This window comes from Tiliqua scincoides, chromosome 3 (assembly GCF_035046505.1).
Source record: "Tiliqua scincoides isolate rTilSci1 chromosome 3, rTilSci1.hap2, whole genome shotgun sequence".
Lineage (NCBI taxonomy): Eukaryota > Metazoa > Chordata > Lepidosauria > Squamata > Scincidae > Tiliqua > Tiliqua scincoides.
The window spans coordinates 122,149,279-122,168,706 of record NC_089823.1 but is presented as its reverse complement, the minus strand read 5'-3'; the positions used below and the strand labels follow the sequence as shown (position 1 = coordinate 122,168,706).

The window sequence follows — 19,428 nt, the reverse complement described above, 5'->3', positions numbered from 1 at the left end:
CCACTGGGGGTGGTTCCCAAGAAGGCCCCAGGGGAATACCGCCTGATTCACCATTTGTCCTACCCCACGGGGACATTGGTGAACGATGGCATTCCTGGCCAATACTACACAGTCCACTACATGTCTTTTGACCAAGCAGTTCGCATATTGAGACGGTGCGGCCCGGGCGCTCTTATGGCAAAATGCGATATTGAGTCCGCTTTCCACCTGCTTCCGGTACATCCATGGATTTTTGCTTACTCGGCTTCCCTTTTCGGGGCCAGTTCTATTTAGACCGGTCGCTGCCAATGGGGTGTTCACTGAGTTGTGCCACTTTTGAACGCTTTAGCACTCTGCTGGAGTGGGCGCTAAGGAGGCGGTGTGGAACGCGCACTACGGCTCATTATCTTGACGACTTTATTTTTATGCGCCCAGCTGGCACTGGACAGTGCCAGAGGCTGCTTGAGTCCCTTGCATGCGATTTGGGGGTCCCGCTGGCTCAGGATAAGACTGAGGGCCCCTCTTCCTGAATGACCATCCTAGGCATCGAGCTTGACTCGGTGTCAGCAACTAGCAGGCTCCTGGCGGACAAGTTGAGGGCTCGCTTGCAAGCAGTTATTCGGGCGCGGAAAGTGACACTGCATGAATTGCAGGCTCTGGTAGTGCATCTGAACTTTGTTTGCAGGGTGATTTCCTGAGTAGATTGTGCACTGCCATGGCGGGGTTGTGCTCGCGGCACCACAGGGTGCGAGTGACAGTGGCCATGCGGGCAGATATGGTGGTCTGGCTTCGTTTTTTGGAAGAGTTCAATGGCGTTTCATTTTGGCGTTCTGAGTAGCTGCTTAAGGCAGACCTTCAGGTGCACTAGGATGCAGCAGGGGGTCTTGGGTATGGCATCTTCCGTGGTCGCTGGTGTGCTGCACCGTGGCCACGGAGCTGGGTGCAGGTCAGCATCATGGCCGACCTTACATTCCTGGAGCTTTTCCCGATAGTGGTGGCCGTGCACATCTGGGCAGGGGAGTTCCAGAACGCCACGGTGTGCTTCTGGTGCGACAATCAGGCAGTGGTGACAGTCGTGAACTCCATGTCTTCCAATCCCCCAGGGTCATGATGCTTGTGCGGCAGTTTGTCTTGCAATGCCTGCGCATCAACGATCTTTTTGTGGCCCAGCACGTCCCCGGGGTGGAGAATTGCATCGCGGATACTTTGTCTCAATTTCAGGAGGACCGTTTTCGGGAACTCGCCCCCGAGGCTGCACCGTCCGTGGACCGCATGCCTCCCTGGCTCTGGGACCTTAGCTTACAGAAATAAACGAGGCCATATGCGCCTCTCTGGCGCCCAGCACGCAGCAGAGCTACTCCCGTAAAGTAACAGAATTTGCTGCATTTAGACAGGCGGCAGACTTGGCCAGCCTCTGGCCGGCACCAGCTGAACATCTTCTGCTTTTCCTGCTCCACCTGAAGAGGTCTGGGAGGGCGGTTAGCTCCCTTCCGGGCTTCATGTCTGCTATAGCCTTTGTTTCCAAGGCTGCGGGATACCCTGATTTCACTCAGGATTTCAGGATGAGGAAGATGTTAGAGGACTTTGCCAGGAGAACACCCCGTGTCCGGGACCGCAGGCGTCCCATCACCCCTGCGTTGCTCGGGGGTATTGCTGGGACCTTCATGGTCCTCTGTTCGTCGTCATATGAGGTTCAACTTTTCAGGGCCACCTTGTTCACAGCCTTCTTTGGCGATTTTCGACCCACTGAGTTCCTTGAGAAAAACAAGGCTGATAGATCTGCCCGGGCCCTCCAAAGGTCGGGCCTAACCTGGGTACCGGGAGGAGTTTCATTGGATCTCAGAAGGTCTAAGACGGACCAAAGGGGCATAGGTTTTTCGGTGACCCTTAAGGAGGTGGTAGGGATGCCATTGTGCCCGGTTACGGCGTTACGGGAGTATTTAGCACTCTCTGGGGAGCGTAGGGGGGCCCTGTTCCAGCATATGGATGGCTCTCCTCTCACTTTATTCCAGTTTCAGGCTATTTTGTCACGCGCATTGGGGGCTTTAGGCCTGCAGCCTAGGGAGTTTGGCTTGAGCTCCCTTCGCATTGGGGCAGCCTCTGCGGCGGCCGAATTGGGTCTATCGGGGGAGGACATTCAAAGGATAGGTCGTTGGCGTTCGTCATCTTACAAGCGCTACGCACAACTAATGTCGCAGTGGCGTCCAGGGCATTCCCCAATTGGTGGGGGAGCAGCAGCAAAGAGGATGCCTTGCAATAACCTCCCTGCTTTCATCTTGCAGGACGCTGTGGTCGCCCGGTACGTGTGTTAATCTCCGGCCACTCCATTGTCTTTTAAGCCCACAAGAGGGCGGCCGCAACCCTCCTTGGATCGCACCTGGGCCTCAGCCTGGCAGTGCAGATTGCTTGGTTAGCCAGGCGGGGGATGAGATGGGGCCAGCTGCTGCCTACAATGATGGAGTTCCTGAAGGTAAACCCCCCACCGGATGTTTTGGTGCTCCACCTGGGCGAGAATGACCTATGCAGGATGTCCGGTCTGGCTCTGATGAACAGAGCCTGCGAGGACATCACCACCCTTATGGGTTGGCTGCCTGGTAGCACCCTGGTCTGGTCGGATCTCTTGCAACGTCGTATATGGCGGGGGGCCTTCTGCTGCGCTAAGGTTGAAAGGATGTGCAGGAAAACCTTGGAAAACCAAGGGCATTGGCTGCTTTGTGTCCTGCGCTGGTGGCAGGATGGTGATGCATCCTGCAATAGTGTTGTAAGTTGTTGTAAATCTTTATTACGGTCGTAAGACCAGCCACATATAAAATGTCTAAGAGGGCTACTAACACTGTGAGTACTCCGATAGCAGTATCTAACAACAGCTCTACGTGTCATGAAGCTGAGTCCTGTCTGCTAAATGCTAACATAAATAAATCAACTTATCTTAAATCAGCAAGCATTTTGAAAGCAGAGAATGTGAGAGAGAATAAACCTCCAGGACGGGACGCAAATAGCCGAAAGGCAATAAATGCTCCTCCCCCACATCTAAATTGCTCCATAGTATGTCTGAGTGAAATGTGTTTCTTATCTGCAGAGACTCTGTTAGTGTTATTGGGGAAAATTAGTAAAATTGAAAGGCAATTAGAAGCCTTATGCCAAACGCGTGTTTATCGAAGAGGAAAGGAGGACGCCATTGCCCTACATCCTCCAGCTTGTAATCAAGAAAGAGTTCAAAGAGTACTGCAAACAAAGCAAGTTTTAATCTGTTTTCCAAAAAAAGACATCCAGCTTTGGACAACCAAGAAAAGAATTCTTTCCTCCCTGATAGAATTAATGAATAGAGATATTGCTCCAGCAGAGTTAATCCATTTTTATTTTTTGCCCTCACAAAATTATCATAAAAGACTGCTTTTAGATTTTAGATCAGCAGATATTCCTTTGCAAATTTTGCATTTATCCCAACATCTAAGAAGATATGGTATATTTCCACAAAGAGTATTCAAAGAGCATGGGGTTAAAGTCCTTGCCAGAACTAAAAAAGTAAAATATGCCTATATTCCAACATCAACCGCAGGCATAGCTGCGAGGGAGTTTGGTCGTGATAAGGAAGATAAATGGCAAGTGAACAGCCCTTGTAAATTAGATAGAATCCATCATGAGAAACAGGATGAATTTTCAGACCTCTCCAAACTCAGAGACAAATTGAATGATCTATTAATGCCAAAAAGGAAAAGAGTGCATGAGGAAATCCTGGTTCCCTTCCAAGATAAGAGGATTTTAGATCTTGATTTTTCTGCCCAAGAAGGCTCAACCCTTTTGAGTTGCTCATTGCCTAAGGAAAAGCTGATAGCAAAAACGAATTCTTGTTTCGATTTGGAATTAACTTTAGATCCACAAGCAGAACTAAAGACAATAACTCCAATTAGGTTACTCTCTGCTCTGGAACAGCCTGATAATCTCACTGAGATGAGAGAAATTTCCCTTATAGAGCCGCATTGGGGGTTGAAGGAGTTCCAGGGCTCACAGACTTTTATCGAGGGATTAAATGAAGGATTACATAACTCAACAAGAATACAGGCTACTCCAGATCATGAAAATGGATCAGTATTAGTACATCTAAATTCCTCAATCCCTCAAGCTGATGTAAGGACATCAGAATACCATCTAAACCCTGTGATGATTCCCCCCCACACAGATGCGCTAGAGAGTAAATATCTAGCAGATCCCCCTGCTTTTCAGGATAGTTTGAATTTAGATCTGACCATGAAGGAGGATGAAAATGAAGGGAATGCCCAGGAGATAATAAGTGTCTCCTCAGAGGCACAATGACGGGTATCTGACCAGCACACAAATAAAATTGCCCTCATTTCATGGAATATAAATGGATGGACTGGACTTTTCCAGGACCCTGTATCAAGAGAATATCTCTCTTCTAAGGATATTGTACTGATGCAAGAAACTTGGATTCGGGAAAAGGTGGCAATTAATGGTTTTCATTCATACTCTATAAGTGCAACTTCTGGGGCAGGTCGTGGAAGATGTAAGGGAGGCTTAGGTATGTTGATTGCCACATCATTGTGTGCTAACACAAGGATGCTTCCACCTTTTAAACAACATGCAATGGCTACTCTTGTCCATTTTGATCATTGGGACTTGTTGATAATAAATGTGTATTTACCCCAACAAAAGAAGAAATCATTGACTCTGGAAATATGGACAGAGTTTGAAGCCTATGTAGCACAGTTACTTCATAATTACTCCAATACTTATGCGATTTTAGGAGGGGATTTTAACGCTCGTATAGGCCCTAACGATCAAGCCCTATACTCTCAATATAAAGCATACCCTCCCACATTAGGTTCAAACGGACTCCCATTTAATCGGCAATCTAAAGATAAGAAAGCAAACTATGCTGGGTTCCTGTTACATCAAATGACCACCAGGCTTAATCTGCACATTTTAAATGGTGCATATGGGAATGATTACCCAGCTGAATTTACTTACTTGGCTGGAGCCAGAATGAGCCTAATAGATTATATAATCATCTCGCCAAATTTAATCCCATTATTGGAGAACTTGGAAGTAGCATCAAAATTCCAAAGCGACCATCTTCCTGTCTCACTGAGTATGAAAGCCCCTTTTCCTTATTTAAGAACTGTTAACCAATATCCATTTATGATATTCCCTGAGGGAGGAACATACTGTCGGGCCAACTGGACTCCAAAGATGGATTCGAATTTACAAACTCTACTTGCATCTGATATCATGCAAAACATTAGGATGTCTATAATGCATTCGAGTAATCCGGTGGAAATCTATGAGGAGCTGATTTGTGAGCTGAAACAGTTTGTTATTGATAAGGTAAAAGCGACCCATCAATGTCACTACCCTAATTCGAAGCCATGGTTTGACAAGGAATGTGTATCTGCAAAAAAAGTCTTACAGAGTACCTACCAAGCCTATAAATTAACTTCAGATTTGACAGCGGCTCAATCCCTTTTGAGAGAGAAAAAAACCTATAAAAAGTTACTATTGCAAAAGAAAAAGGAGGCCCAGAAAGAAAATTGGGAAAAATTGATTCAAGCAGCAAAATCTAAAGACTTGACACTCTTCTGGCGAATGATAAAAATATCTCCAACTTCTGGGCCAACACTCCCAGATTGCTATATCCATCCAGGAGTATGGGAGGAACATTTTCGAGACTTATATAAAGACGCAGATGTGGCCCAGTTGAGATGGAATAGCACGCTTGAAGATGTTCCACCATGGCCACCGGTGTCAACTTCTGAAATTCATAGTCTAATAGCCCAGATGAAGACGGGAAAAGCTCCTGGAGAAGATTTGATACCGCCAGAAGCGGTCAAAAATAATTTAGAATTCTGGGCTCCAGTCTTAGCATCATTATTTACGCATATTGATACAACTGGTAGAATTCCAGAAAACTGGGGATTTGCTATCATAGTTCCCATATTTAAGAAGGGAAATAGAGATGATCCTGCAAACTACCGGCCCATTAGTTTACTTAATATTATCTCTAAACTATATACCAGGCATTTGTATGAGAAATTTAAAGATTGGCTGGAGGAGGATAAGATACTTGCAGAAGAACAGGCAGGCTTTAGAGAGGGACGTTCTACCATTGACCATTGTCTAATATTACAATTCCTTGTTGAAAAATATGCCTCTGATAAAGCAACTTCTCTACATGTAGCTTTTATAGATCTTAAATCAGCCTTTGACTCAATATCAAGGGTCAAATTATGGAGGAAACTAGAGGCTTCTAGTATTGATAGACGGCTCCTTTATCTTATTCAGGCTCTCTATAGAAATACCTCACTTAAGGTAAGATGCAGTGTTCGTGGCCATCTTACGAAAGCCATCCCAACCCATAAAGGAGTCAAACAAGGCTGTCTTCTGGCTCCACTCTTGTTTAATTTTTTTATTAACTCTATGGTGGACCAGTTAAATGATATCAACTTTCATCCTCCAAAAATTGCAGGAAGACACATAACAACATTATTGTATGCTGATGACGCAGCAATCATCTCTAGGACTCCAATTGGGCTTAGAAGAGCATTGCAAAGGTTGTTTCTATACTGTGAGCAAGAAGATCTGACAATTAACTTTCAAAAAACCAAAATCATGTCATTTGCTAAAAGGCCAATAATGCGAACATGGTTGATTAATCAGCAAAGAAATGATCAGATCCATCAATTTAAATATTTAGGGGTTGTCTTTCAATCTAATGGCTCTAGGAAAGCGCATGGTGATTATGTTGCTCTAAATGCTCAGAGAAGTTCTGCTGCAATATTACAATTTATGAGAACAAAGGGGGGGCATTATATTCCTTCAGCCATAAAATTGTTTCATGCTAAAGTAGTAGCTCAGTTAACATATGGCTCTCAATTGGGCCCCTTTCCTAATACTGTAACTCTAGAACATGTTCAATCAAAGTTCCTGAGAGCAATATTGGGAGTTCCCAGAGATGTTGCCAACGTAAAATTAAGATTAGAAACCGGCCAAATTAAAATTGAGGCCAGGATTTGGATTGCAACTCTCATGTACTGGCTAAGAATGTTTTATCTTCCCACTGGTCTTGTACCATTGGTTCTGCAAGATACTTTTAAGTCAAAATGGGCTCAGTTAATTGAGCAAAAAATTGCTTCGTTGGGTCTCTCTAGATCGATTTTGTTAGTCATGGGAATGGAACAGGCAAAGAAAATTATTAAGCAGCGCATTGAGGATAATGAGAGACAATATGACTTAAGTAGTGCCCCAGAATTTTTTCTTAGTGAAGATAGATTATATAAGGTTGCAATAGCACCTTATTTTGTCCAGCTGGAACAGCCTAGACATAGAAGGGCGTTTACTTTGGCCCGGCTTAATGCACTACCCTCAGCTGTGCAGGAGGGACGGTATAAAAGGATCCCCTGGACAGAGCGTCTTTGCCCATGTGGAATGGAACAGATAGAAACAACTGAACATGTTCTGTTGCGGTGTATTTATTACAAAAAGATACGTGAAGAACTTATTTCCCCTTTGATTAGTCGACTTTTCGGATGCACAGAGCAACAATATATGTATGTATTATTATCTGATTCCAATCCGATGTTTTCATATAGTGTCGCTAAATTTTTTACCGCTGCAATGGGTATTAGGAAATGGATTTTAAATATGGATGAACCTCTGTAGTTAAGAGTATAGTCTGCTAGATAGAATGGAACTGTTTCTGGGGAGATGGCTGGAAGTTGCTGCTGGGTATTTTAGAACTGTTTCAACATAATGATAAATTGTTTTATTGTTTTAAACCTAATCATAATATATTGCATATCTTTGTATATCTATATATATGCTTATATATTTTGACATTTTATATGTGGCTGGTCTTATGACCGTAATAAAGATTTACAACTTACAACTGCAATAGTGTTCTCGCTACCTTGTACAGGGGCGATGGTGTTCATTTGTCTGAGGAAGGCGCAGACATCTTTCTTAGGGACCTGCAGGACAGCCTTAAGGCGCTTCTCCCCCTGGTTGGGAGCGGGGGGGGGTCAAGCACTAGGCTTTCCCCTCCTTGTGGCAGGTAGTGCAGGATAGGAGGCATGAATGGGACTTTGGGCATGCACCTTCAGGCGGCATAGGCAGGGCGGAACCCAATTTCAGTCCTCAGGGGCTCGGCGGCACGAGGACATAGACAGGGCCCTGGCCGGGATCACGGGGCACACCTCAGAGGCTCAGCAGCTCGAGGTGGCGCAGCCCACGGTCCGGCTGCCTCCCCATTAAGGGGCAGACATGGATGAGTTCCACCACCCAACAACGGGGCGCAACTTGGAGTCAGGTGCATGCCCACCTGGGGGGCAGAGGTGTTCTGGTACCACCCAGAGGTCCTGCCTCCACACCACAGGGGGCTTTCGCTGCCTCGGATGCTGCAGGTCTCAGCCTCCTCTTCTGCTGTAACTGCTAAATAAAGTGGCCCTTTCTCCCATATCTGTTGTCTCGAGTGTTCAGTAGACAGTGCGGAAACAATGTGCATGTTAGGATGCAAAACTCACACGGATTTCCTTATCTCATGAGTTCTATATAATGTACAAAATTTTTTACCACGTCACCTTCCTAACCCATGAGAATTGATTCTACCATGTGGATTTCTGAAATTCAGAATCTAAATGTGTGGTTGCAAAGTCTAAGTGGTTCTCATTATCAAAGTGTTTGGCACACAAGACGGCATCCTAGACTGTCTGCCAGCCGAGCCCATTTTTGCCACAACTCTTCCTCTCACTGGTCTCACCTTTCAAAGCTAGCTGTTTCCTCCCCTTTACTTGTGGCAATTAGGGAATAGATATTTCTGTGGATATTTGAGAGGCCACACAACCCCTTACCCAACATAAATGTCTGTTAATATATGTTTCACTGTAAGTAAGTAACTGTTGTAATTCATGTAAGTAAATAACTGTTGCTAGTATGGACCGCGTTATCCATGCCAGTGAAGATTTCCACGCCATTTTGGACTCTTTACTAAACAATTACTAGTCAGAATAGTTTTTAGAAGATAAAGGCTTATTTGTTCGTTCCCAAAAGCCTCCTATCTTTGCTTGTACCACCAACACCTACTCCAGGCTCCGACTACTACCACTTCACACACTCTGTCTTTAAGCACAGATGTCACTATATCACTCACCATGAACAGTTTCTGCTCCAGCCAAATGTCACCCTGGAACAGGCAAAAGTCTGATTGGCAGCATGGAGGAGGGGCTGGCACAGGCTGTTGCCATAAAGAAAGCCCTGAACTGTAGTGAACATATGGTCATGAATCTCATTTGAGCTGAAACTGTCTGATATGACTCATGGATGTATTTTCTCACAGGATATATGCATGTTTAGTTCAGGCCTGAGGCAGCAAAAAGCAGAAGTAGAAATAGCTACTTGCTGCATCAGTGATATCTATAAGAATCCTTTGTGGAATCTGATCCAGTGACCAGAATCACGATAAACAGAAAGGATATAGAATTCTGGTGGTTCCCTACAGAAGAATGCTACAATTTATAAGGTAGAAGTTTTCAACTGGGATAGTGCAAAGTCAAATCAAATTATTCATTCAGTCGTGTCCAACCTTTGGTGATTCCATGAGCCAGCTCTCTCCATGATTTCCAGTCTTGTGCAGCTTCTTTCAATAGCTTTATATTTTACCCAGTGTCTACTCCAGTACTTTTCAAACTCTCACGGAGAGTTTGCACTGCTGTAAGCTCTTGCGGGAGCAGAAAGTGAAAGTGGAGCATGATTGCTCCACTTTCACTTCTGACAAGTTGGGGAGCCCTGCAGACGCTTGTGCAGGGCTCTCAACACCCCGGGACAGCTGCTGCAGGGACTGGTGAGTACATCCCAGTCCCTGCAGGCCCGTTAGCAATGCCATCCTGGGGATTGTGTTGCTGCTTCCTCCCTACCTCCTCACTGCTCCCGCCCCTTAAGGGGGCAGAGACCAGAGCCTTCAGGCTGGGGGATCGCGACACCCCAGTTTGAAAACCACTGGTCTACTCTGTCTACATCCAGCCAACACATTCTTTGGCGTCCTCATTATCTTTTGCCACTGACCATTCTAACGTCTTTCTCCAATGATGCTGACTGAGTGACATGGCTGAACTAACTAAGTGTGCAATCCTAACCTTGTCTTTTGCCACTGACCATTCTAACGTCTTTCTCCAATGATGCTGACTGAGTGACATGGCTGAACTAACTAAGTGTGCAATCCTAACCTTGTGTTAGGCCAGCGCAAGTCTCTTGCGCCAGCCTAGGAGGGTTGACTAGGGTTGACTAGGAGGGTTGACACCGAGCCACAGAAACTGCATCCGGCCTCCGTGCTCACCTGGGGAGCAAAGGTTGCATTGGTCAAGCTCAATTGACTGAGGGGACTGGGGAGGGCAGGGAGGAGACAGGAGGAGACGTTTGGGGGCAGGGGGAGGGCAGGTGTAGGGTGTTTGGGAATTGGGAGGTGGGACTGGGACCCAGCAGTTATGCCAGATCCCAACCCCATTCCCCAAGCAGCACGGAGCTGCTCCAAGCAGCTCCGTTCTCCCCCAAGCAGCACGGAGCTGCTCCAAGCAGCTCCGTTCTCCTCAGACTTGTGTCACCTCCTGAGGTAGCGCAGATCCAAGGCGATGCATTGGGCCTAAGGTGGCTTACCTGGGGTAAGGGGAAGAGTTTCCCCTTGCCTCTGGCTGAGCCTGTTGTGACCCAAATCTTGTGCTGGATACAGTGCAGGCCTCCTGGCCTGACTTCCAGCACAAGATAGGATTGCATTGTAAGTTTTGTTATTTTGTCTTCCAGTGATATGTCTGGTTTTATGCGCTGCAGTACTTCTTTATTCTCTTTGCAGTCCATGAGATGTGCAAAAGCCTCCTCCAACACCATAGCTCAAAAGAATCGATTTTTCTTCTGTCCAGCTTTTTCATTGTCTAACTTTCATAGCCATTTATAGTTATGAGGAACACAATAGTGCAGACTAATCTACACTTGGTCATTAAAATGACATCCTTACTTTTCCATATTTGATTCATACTCATCATTGCTGTGTGACCCAGCATAATTCGGTGTTTGATTTCTTGGCTGCAGCCACTCTTTTGATTGATCAGTGAAACTAAGATGAATTCTTCCACACCTTCAACCTCCTCTCCACCAATTACTAATTTGATATTGCCAATCTTTGCAGTTGTAATAAGTTTGTGAAGGCTAAACTTCTCGTTTTCTTCTTTGAGTTTCATAATTAAGTACTTTAGGCCTCTTTGGGTTTCTGAGAGAAAGGCTGTATCATCTGCATATAGAAGATCGATGTTTCTCCCATCAATTTTTACCCCAATATTAGATTCTTCTAACTCCAGCTTCCTAAAAATCACTTCAGCATACAAGTTAAATAAGGTGACAGAATGCAACCTTGTCTCACACCTTTCTTGATCTTGAACCAAACTGTGTCTCCGTATTGAGTTTGTACAGTGGCTTCCTGATTAACATACAAAGATTTCACCACCAGATGTAATGGCACCCCAAGGTCTTCTACAGTCTTCCATAATTTGTCATGGTCAACACAACTGAAAGCTTTTCTACAATCGATGAAGCATATGTAGATGTTCCTTTGATATTTGTGACATTTTTCCATTATTCATCGAACATTTGCAGTATGATCATGGGTGCCACAACCCTGATTGAAACCAGCTTGGACATCTGGCAATTTGCTTTCGATGATTAGTGCCAGGCACTATATGATTTTTAGTAAAATCTTGCTAGTGAGAAATGAGAGCAATTGTGTGACAGAGAAATCCTTTGAATTCCCCTTTTTTGGCAGTGGAATAAACAGTGTTTATTGTTGGTTTCCCAAAACCTTCTGGCACAAGGCTCTAATAACTGCAGATGGTATTGGACTCAGCAGTTCTACTGGAATATTGTCAACCCTCAGGGCTTTGTTGTTTGGCAGTTGGTTCATTGCCCACATGACCTCTCATCAAATATGGCTAGTTCTATTTCCTTTTCCTCCTCAATTTGATGTTGTTCCTCTTTACTAGTGGCATATAGCTCTTTGGCATATTCTCGCCATCTGTTCTTAACACCTTGTTGGTCAGACAATTCTTTTCCTTGCTTACCTTTGATGATGCCTTTGCGAGCCCTGAATGGTGTTAAAATCTTTTTAATTTGTGCAAATGCACGCCTAGTGTATCCTTTTATACAGTCTTCTTCTAATTGTTGCAATGCTTCTCCCAGTGGACTTCCTTACCTTTCCTTGCTGCCCTTTGAGAATCAGCATTCAATCTTCTCACTTCTTCACCATTGCCCATTACTTTAGTTACCTTTCTTCTCTTGGCTATTTGAATGGTACTCTCTGAAAGCCATTTACACGTTATCTCCTTATGTGGCATGTAATCTTCTGCTGCCAATAATAACCCACTGAATTTCTTGCCATAATTCATCAGGCATTTTCTTAGCAGTGTTCAGGACTTCATACCTGTTTTTAACTTCAACTGCATACATGAAGGGAATTTTTGACATCAAACTTTTTGGTGGTGTTGTCCTCTTGATGTTACAGCATTTGACTTTGATCTTAGTCACCAGCAGTTCATGGTCTGAACCACAGTCTGCACCTGGATAAGTTTTGACAGCACAGACTGAGCTGGTCCATCGCTGACTGCATAAAACATAGTCAATTTGATTACAATGTAATCCATTAGGTGAAGTTCATGTGTATAAATGACACAAATGCTGTTCAAACCATGTATTCATGATTCGGAACTAGTTTTCCTGAGAAAAGTGCAAAGTACTTTATGTAATAATCCTTGACACATACATTCTCAAGACAAAGTCTTTTACCTTTACCGAAGAAAAGCAGCCACTTGCTCAAAGTCCTCTTACAAAGGGAGCAATTTTGAACCCAAAGCAGAGGTCAACATTTCATCCCATGGTTGAGTATAAGTCGTTTACATGAACAATATTTTAGGACTAAAAATATTCTTTACCTGACACTTATAAACTCTTAGTTCTGCTTCAAGGTGACTAATTTTTTCTTCCATTTTCTGAAGTTGAGCCTTTGTCTCTTGGTGGGCTACAAATTCAATTTCAAACTAGAAAACAATCAGAAAGTGTGACATATCATTACATTCATTCTTGCGAAGTTGCAGCCACCCTCTCAGTGCTTATGTATATCCTATGTTATACTGCCCAAATGCACATCATAACTTAAAAAGCTAAAAATTAAGTGTAAAAGTTTATACACTAAAGTGATACTATTATGAAAAATACAGGAAAAATTGCTATGGTGGAATGAAACAGTTTTGATAAAGGGTGTAATTTCCATAAATTATTATTATTAACAGTATTTATATATTGCTTTCAACAAAAAGTTCACAAAGCAGTTTACAGAGAAAAATCAAACAACTATAATCAAACAACAATAATAAATTCTATGTATGCTTAAACACTTACACTGAAATTGATCCAATTTTACCTTAAAAAATTTCAGGTAGAGAAGGGCCACTAAATACCAAAATGGAGAAACCACCATTTAAATTGAATGATTCTGTAAAAAAACAATCACTTTGATGTACAACTAAGGGTGCAATCCAAACGCACCCTTTGGCCTGCACACATCACTAGCACAAGCCAAGGACTGTTGCAAACTTGCTGTAGTGTAAAGTATATTTGGGTAAACCTGACAGTCAGGGAGGCCAGTGCAAATGATGCGCGCTGGCCTCCCCGCACCATCACAAACCCTTCCAGGTCTGTGGGGGGGGGTCTGGGGAGGGCAGGGAGGAGGTGTTTTGGGGGGGAGGAGACCAGGCAGCCCAGTGGGCAAGCAGCAGGGAAGCGGGAGGGCAGAGACAGGATTCAGCACCTATGCTGGATCCTAGCCCCGTTTCCAGGCAGCCCAGGGCGGCTCTGGGCTGCTTGGATTTGCACCACCTCTTCAGGTGGCGCAGATTCAAGTAGACCCATTGGGACCGCACAACGGGGTAAAGGAAATTATTTTCCCTTACCTCAAGCCAAGGCACAGCCAGCACAAAACTTGGCTGGATACAGTGCAGACCAAGTGGCCTTCCTGTTCCAGCGCAAGTTAGGATTGCGCTGTACGTGTGCTCGACTGTGAAAGCAATCATATCTATTTCAAAACCACTAGTGTTATATCTCTCCAATATCTTCATGCACTTCCAAAAATAATACCAAATCAAAGATTGGGAACATGTAGTTACCTAACACTTTTGTGCGAACACAGGATTCTAGCAAGTAATTAAACATGTCTTATGTAGAAAAAGGCAAGGTGCAAGAACCATCACAGATGTTCTCACAAACCAGCCATTATCAGTCCAGACGCTTTCATACCATTTTGCCGAGGGGCAGCACTATGCAACAATTTCATGATTTTTGCCTCAATTAGGCAAGCATGCAAGCTTACAAAATTTAGGCAGATTACATATTAAGAAAGTAATTTTCAACCCTTTTAATCTCATAGCACACTGACAAGGCACTAAAATTGGCAAGGTACATCATCAGTTTTCTGAGAAGGCACATCGATCTACCACAAACTGTGCAAATTGGCAAAGCACACTGCACTGCAGGTGGGGGCTCACATTCCACAATCACTCTACTAATAAATGACCCTCCCCAAAACTTCTGCAGCACACCTGCAGATCATCTGCAGCACACTAATGTACCATGGCACAGTGGATGAAAATAGCTGCACTGAAGTCAAAACAAAGTCACAGAGACTAGCTTAATTTTAACCTGAAAGCAGTGACATTCCCTCCTTCCATTAGACTGGGACAATGTAATTAAATGTAAAGTCATGCAAACTGGGGCAAAAGAATCAACACTTCACATATAGTGAGCTGAATGGGTTCTGAGCTGACTGTGACAAATCAGGAGAGAGATCTTGCGGTGCTGGTGGAAAGCTCAATGAAAGTGTCAACCCAATGTACAGCAGCAGTGAAGAAGGCTAATTCCATACTTGGGATTATTAGAAAAGGCATTGGGAATAAGACAGCTGATATTATAATGACATTGTACAAATCAATCATAAGGCCACACCTGGAATATCGCATCTAGTTCTGGTCACCACATCTCAAAAAAAGACAGAAATGGAAGAGGTGCAGAAGAGAGCAACCAAAATGATTACTGGGCAAATTTGCGACCCTTCTGGGTCCCTTGCGCTGGCCTAGGGCACAGTTAGGTTTGCGCCCTAAGATATACATATTTACTTGGAGCTTGAAGGAGTACACTCTAAGAGCCAGGCAGACCTGCAATTAACATGAGCTAATCCATTGAAGGCTCTCCTGTGTAATATTTATTTTGGCATAAAGAAACTGCATAGTAGAATAGAATACTTTATTGTCATTGTACAAGTGCAACAAAATTTCAATAGTATAAGTCAAATGAATATCACACAGGTATTAGAAGTCACACCTATGTAAATAAACTTTCTGAAATTACTAACCTTTTCAGAAAATTCTGAAGCTCTCTCTTCAAGTTCTTTTGTTTTCTTTTGCTCAATACAAATATCTAAAATAAACAGAGGCTTTTCAAATACAGTTTAGAAGTGTTTTAACCAGATAAATGTTTCACACATAAGTTGAAACTCAGGACATGCTTTATGCATAATTTCTGGTTACATTCAATAATTCAGAAAGTGTTCTTGGTGGGCAGTATAAGATAGCCAAATATATGAAGATTAGGTAAGAAACGGCTGATATAGAACAGTTTAAACATTTTCCCATACTCTGCAGTTTTACCTGTTTACAGCCATTTTTTGTGCATCAATAATGTACTGCCAATTCTTCTTCTTCCCAGTTTAGATTCCATCAAAAAGTCAGGGAAACTACAAGGGCACTGTCTTTGCTGGCTTGATGAAAAACCTCTTTATGCTAAACATGTTATTATGAAGTGTTTAAATCTCCATTCTAAATTAATTTTTACATTAATTTTACATTTTACATGTACATTTTACAAAATTACATTATGATACCATCAGAAGCTCCATTTCTCTTGGAATTACATTCCAGAACTTTTATTGTAACAAAATCTAAATAGCAGCAGAATACTTTATCTAACAATATTTCCTCATGTTTATGAGAGGGTTACTCCCCCAAGGCAATTTTCCATCACTCAAAACAGCTATCAGACTCCTGTCTCAAATAGTCACAGAATACTACTATTTGGCTTCTATTATGTAAGCAAATGTAAGACAATTCTAGCTACTCAGAAACTAAATGCAACAAACTTAAGGGAAAAAGATAAAAGAAAGGAGAGTGGGGTGGTATGTGCGGCCTACAATCCCACCAACTGAACATGGTTTCTAAGAGCTTTTAAGAGAGAAAAAGTAACTTTTTAATTGAACTGCTTGGAGTTAAACAGTCCCAGTTGCCATGACAGATTTTTTTACAAAGCAGACCAGAGAATGGTAGTCAAAAAGATTTATGGCATTGTATACCATAAATTTAATGCAAGATATAGTAACACTGATTTTTCCATGTATGAACTGTCAATGTTCAACAAGTTTACTTCATTGACCATTACTACTTTTAAAAAAATGCAAATTCATCACTATCAAGAAACATTTCACTTCAGTAATAATCATTTGCTACTGTGACATCAAATACACTATGCTGTATGCAGCATTTACTGCAGTTGACAAATGATCTTCTATATTCTCAACTACTTACATAAGAACCCTGCAATAATAACTGTGATGATTATCTGCATGACTCGCATTAGTATCTGTTGAGTTCTTGATAATGCATGCAGAAACAGAATTGTTATCATCTCAGCTTCCATAAGTATTCGGGTTACTTCACATATTACTTTTTAAAGCAGTCTTTCTCAAACTGTGGGTTTGAGGATCCACTAGGTGGGTCTCAAGCCGATATCAGGTGGGTCCCCATTCATTTCAATATTTTATTTTTAATATATTAGAGTTGATGCTATCATGGTATATGACTGCATTCGGGGAAATATTATAGATCTGTACTTGTAACAAGCTACTCTCTATATGCTTTTAACAATGATAGTAAATGCGAGTCATTCCTGGATAAGTGTGGGTAGGATTACAGTCCAGGATTGTTAAAATTGTCCTGTGTGATGATGTCACTTCCAGTCATGATATCCAATGGGTCCTGACAGATTCTCATTGTAAAAGGTAGATCCTGGTGCTCAAGTTAGAGAACCACTGCTTTAAAGGAATACATAACGAATGCCTCGCGCACGGAAAAACTCGCAGAACAAAAGCGTTTTGCGAAGTTTGATAACTCGCACAACGAATTTTTATGACCCGTGCTTCGCAAGATGAATTTTTTTTGTTTGTTTGTTTTGGTTTGTTTTAAGGGGGGGATCTTCATGCCAGTTTATGATCCCGTTCACCCTAGTAAGGGGAGGATCTTCATGTCAGTTTATGATCCCGTTCACCCTAGTAAGGGGAGGATCTTCATGCCAGTTTATGATTCCGTTCACCCTAGTAAGGGGAGGATCTTCATGCCAGTTTATGATCCCGTTCACCCTAGTAAGGGGAGGATCTTCATGCCAGTTTATGATCTCGTTCACCCTAGTAAGGGGAGGATCTTCATGCCAGTTTATGATCCCGTTCACCCTAGTAAGGGGAGGATCTTCATGTCAGTTTATGTAAGTAAGTCCCATTGTGCTTGCTCCCAGGAAAGTGTGCAAAGGATTACAGCCTTCAAGCTCCCCACTCAGCATCCCCCCCGTTTTTGAAACCCTCAGTACAGTATGTATGCCTTTAAAGAGCACTTAATAAACACTTTGTAAACCAAATTTGACTTTGTTCTGACTTTTCTTGCCCATAGGAACGCATTAATTAAATTTCAATGCATTCCTATGGGAAAACGTGCTCCGCAAAACAAAAAACTCGCATAACGAAAGGACTCGCGGAACGAATTAATTTCGTTATGCAAGGCACCACTGTACAGTCATAATATATAGTTTTGTACATACATTAAAAAATTCAATTTAATACTTTTGTTTTCTGATCTTTTTTGTTTTTTTATTCTAAGAACCTTCAACACTTAACTAATGGGAAAGGAAGTAGAAAGTAAAATTCCTTTAAATAAATGCATGGAAACACGCATATTATGCAGTATAGTAATCAGGGAGTAAGAATTGGATGGAACTCACTGTTGAGCATATACTCAAGTAGCAGACACAGTTCCGTTTGTAACTAATGTGCAAAATGCCACCCTCCCCGTCCCAAGTTCAAAAGCTAGAAAGACAACATTCTTATTGTAACAAATTTCCTTGGAAATTTGGACAAAACTATTTTTTTAAATTGCACACTATTTTTGTATGATTCCACAATACCTACCCATTAAATGACTGAAGTCTACATCTAGTCTTTTACGATAACTAAAATCTGGGTCCAGTCCACTTCGATGTAAGACTATCTGGGAAATGCAGTCTTCAATTAATTTGAAATATAAGGGTCTACACAAGGAGAAAAAAGAGCTTCAGTAGTAACACAACAGCCTTTTGGGAGGAGGAGATAAAGTGTGACTGAGGGAAGTAGGATTATGCCTTCATACAGTTCCTTCTTCATTGCTTTACTATGGTTAAAGATCAGACTGCGTTCTGTCTGCAATGATTTCTCCAAAATACTGTCCTCCTCAAGCAGGAGCCTCCTGACTGTTTCAGATTCCCATATTCTTTTGCAACATAAAAGCCTATATGATGGGGAACAGAGTTCAAAAAAGTGTCTCAAAATCTATGCCTCAGTATATCAGCTGGGCCTCAAAAACTCAATAGAAATGGTCTCATTAAAAAAGGTCTTTTCCACCAATTTCTTTCTACACTATTTTAGAAAGACACTCTGCTTCAAATTACACCAGGGAAAGAAAGGGAAGAAAAAATGCCCAATGATTTAGCCACATCAAGGCTAAAGATTCGTGCAGATAAGCACTTCAAAACAAGATAAAAATATGAAACTTTTTTACAAGAACCATTATATGCCAATCTTCAGAAGTGACAGTGTGTGGGATAAACATGGGAACAGTGTATGAATAGAGAATTAGAAGCACTTATTTTCACTTCCACACCAACACTGAGCAGTAGTGGAAAACCAGCACAACACTGAAGCAACTGACAACACCCATACTCTGCAAGTTTGGATTGATGTTAAACTGTAAGAGACTGCTTCAAAGACACTGACAATATAAAAGCCACTTCATATGTTAGCAAATACAGTTTTCTATTATTGAAAAGACAGTAACTGTTAAAACTGTCCACTCACATAAACCGTGGAACAGTCGAATACAGAGATCAACTCAGCTTCATTTGACTAGAAGAGTCACAACTTTTAATCACGGAGAAGGAGCCACGATCTTGATACAAGAATAGCCTACAAAATGAGACACATGAGTAGAGTACTTGCCAATTGTTCTTCTGAATAAGTTCAAACTGGGGCATTGCAATGCCCCACCCTCAGAAGCTCTG

At 42.6% G+C, this 19,428-nt stretch overlaps 1 protein-coding gene across 1 annotated transcript in view; it reads right to left on the bottom strand.

Moving 5' to 3' along the window:
• DIAPH3 (diaphanous related formin 3) overlaps nt 1-19,428 on the bottom strand; it is a 160,698-nt gene that overhangs the window by 120,584 nt on the left and 20,686 nt on the right. The window contains exons 9-11 of the mRNA XM_066621358.1: nt 18,305-18,423; nt 15,431-15,495; nt 12,960-13,064 (exon numbers count right to left, since the gene is read on the bottom strand). Of these exons, the coding sequence (XP_066477455.1) occupies nt 12,960-13,064; nt 15,431-15,495; nt 18,305-18,423 (289 nt within the window). The remainder of the gene's footprint in view (nt 1-12,959; nt 13,065-15,430; nt 15,496-18,304; nt 18,424-19,428) is intronic.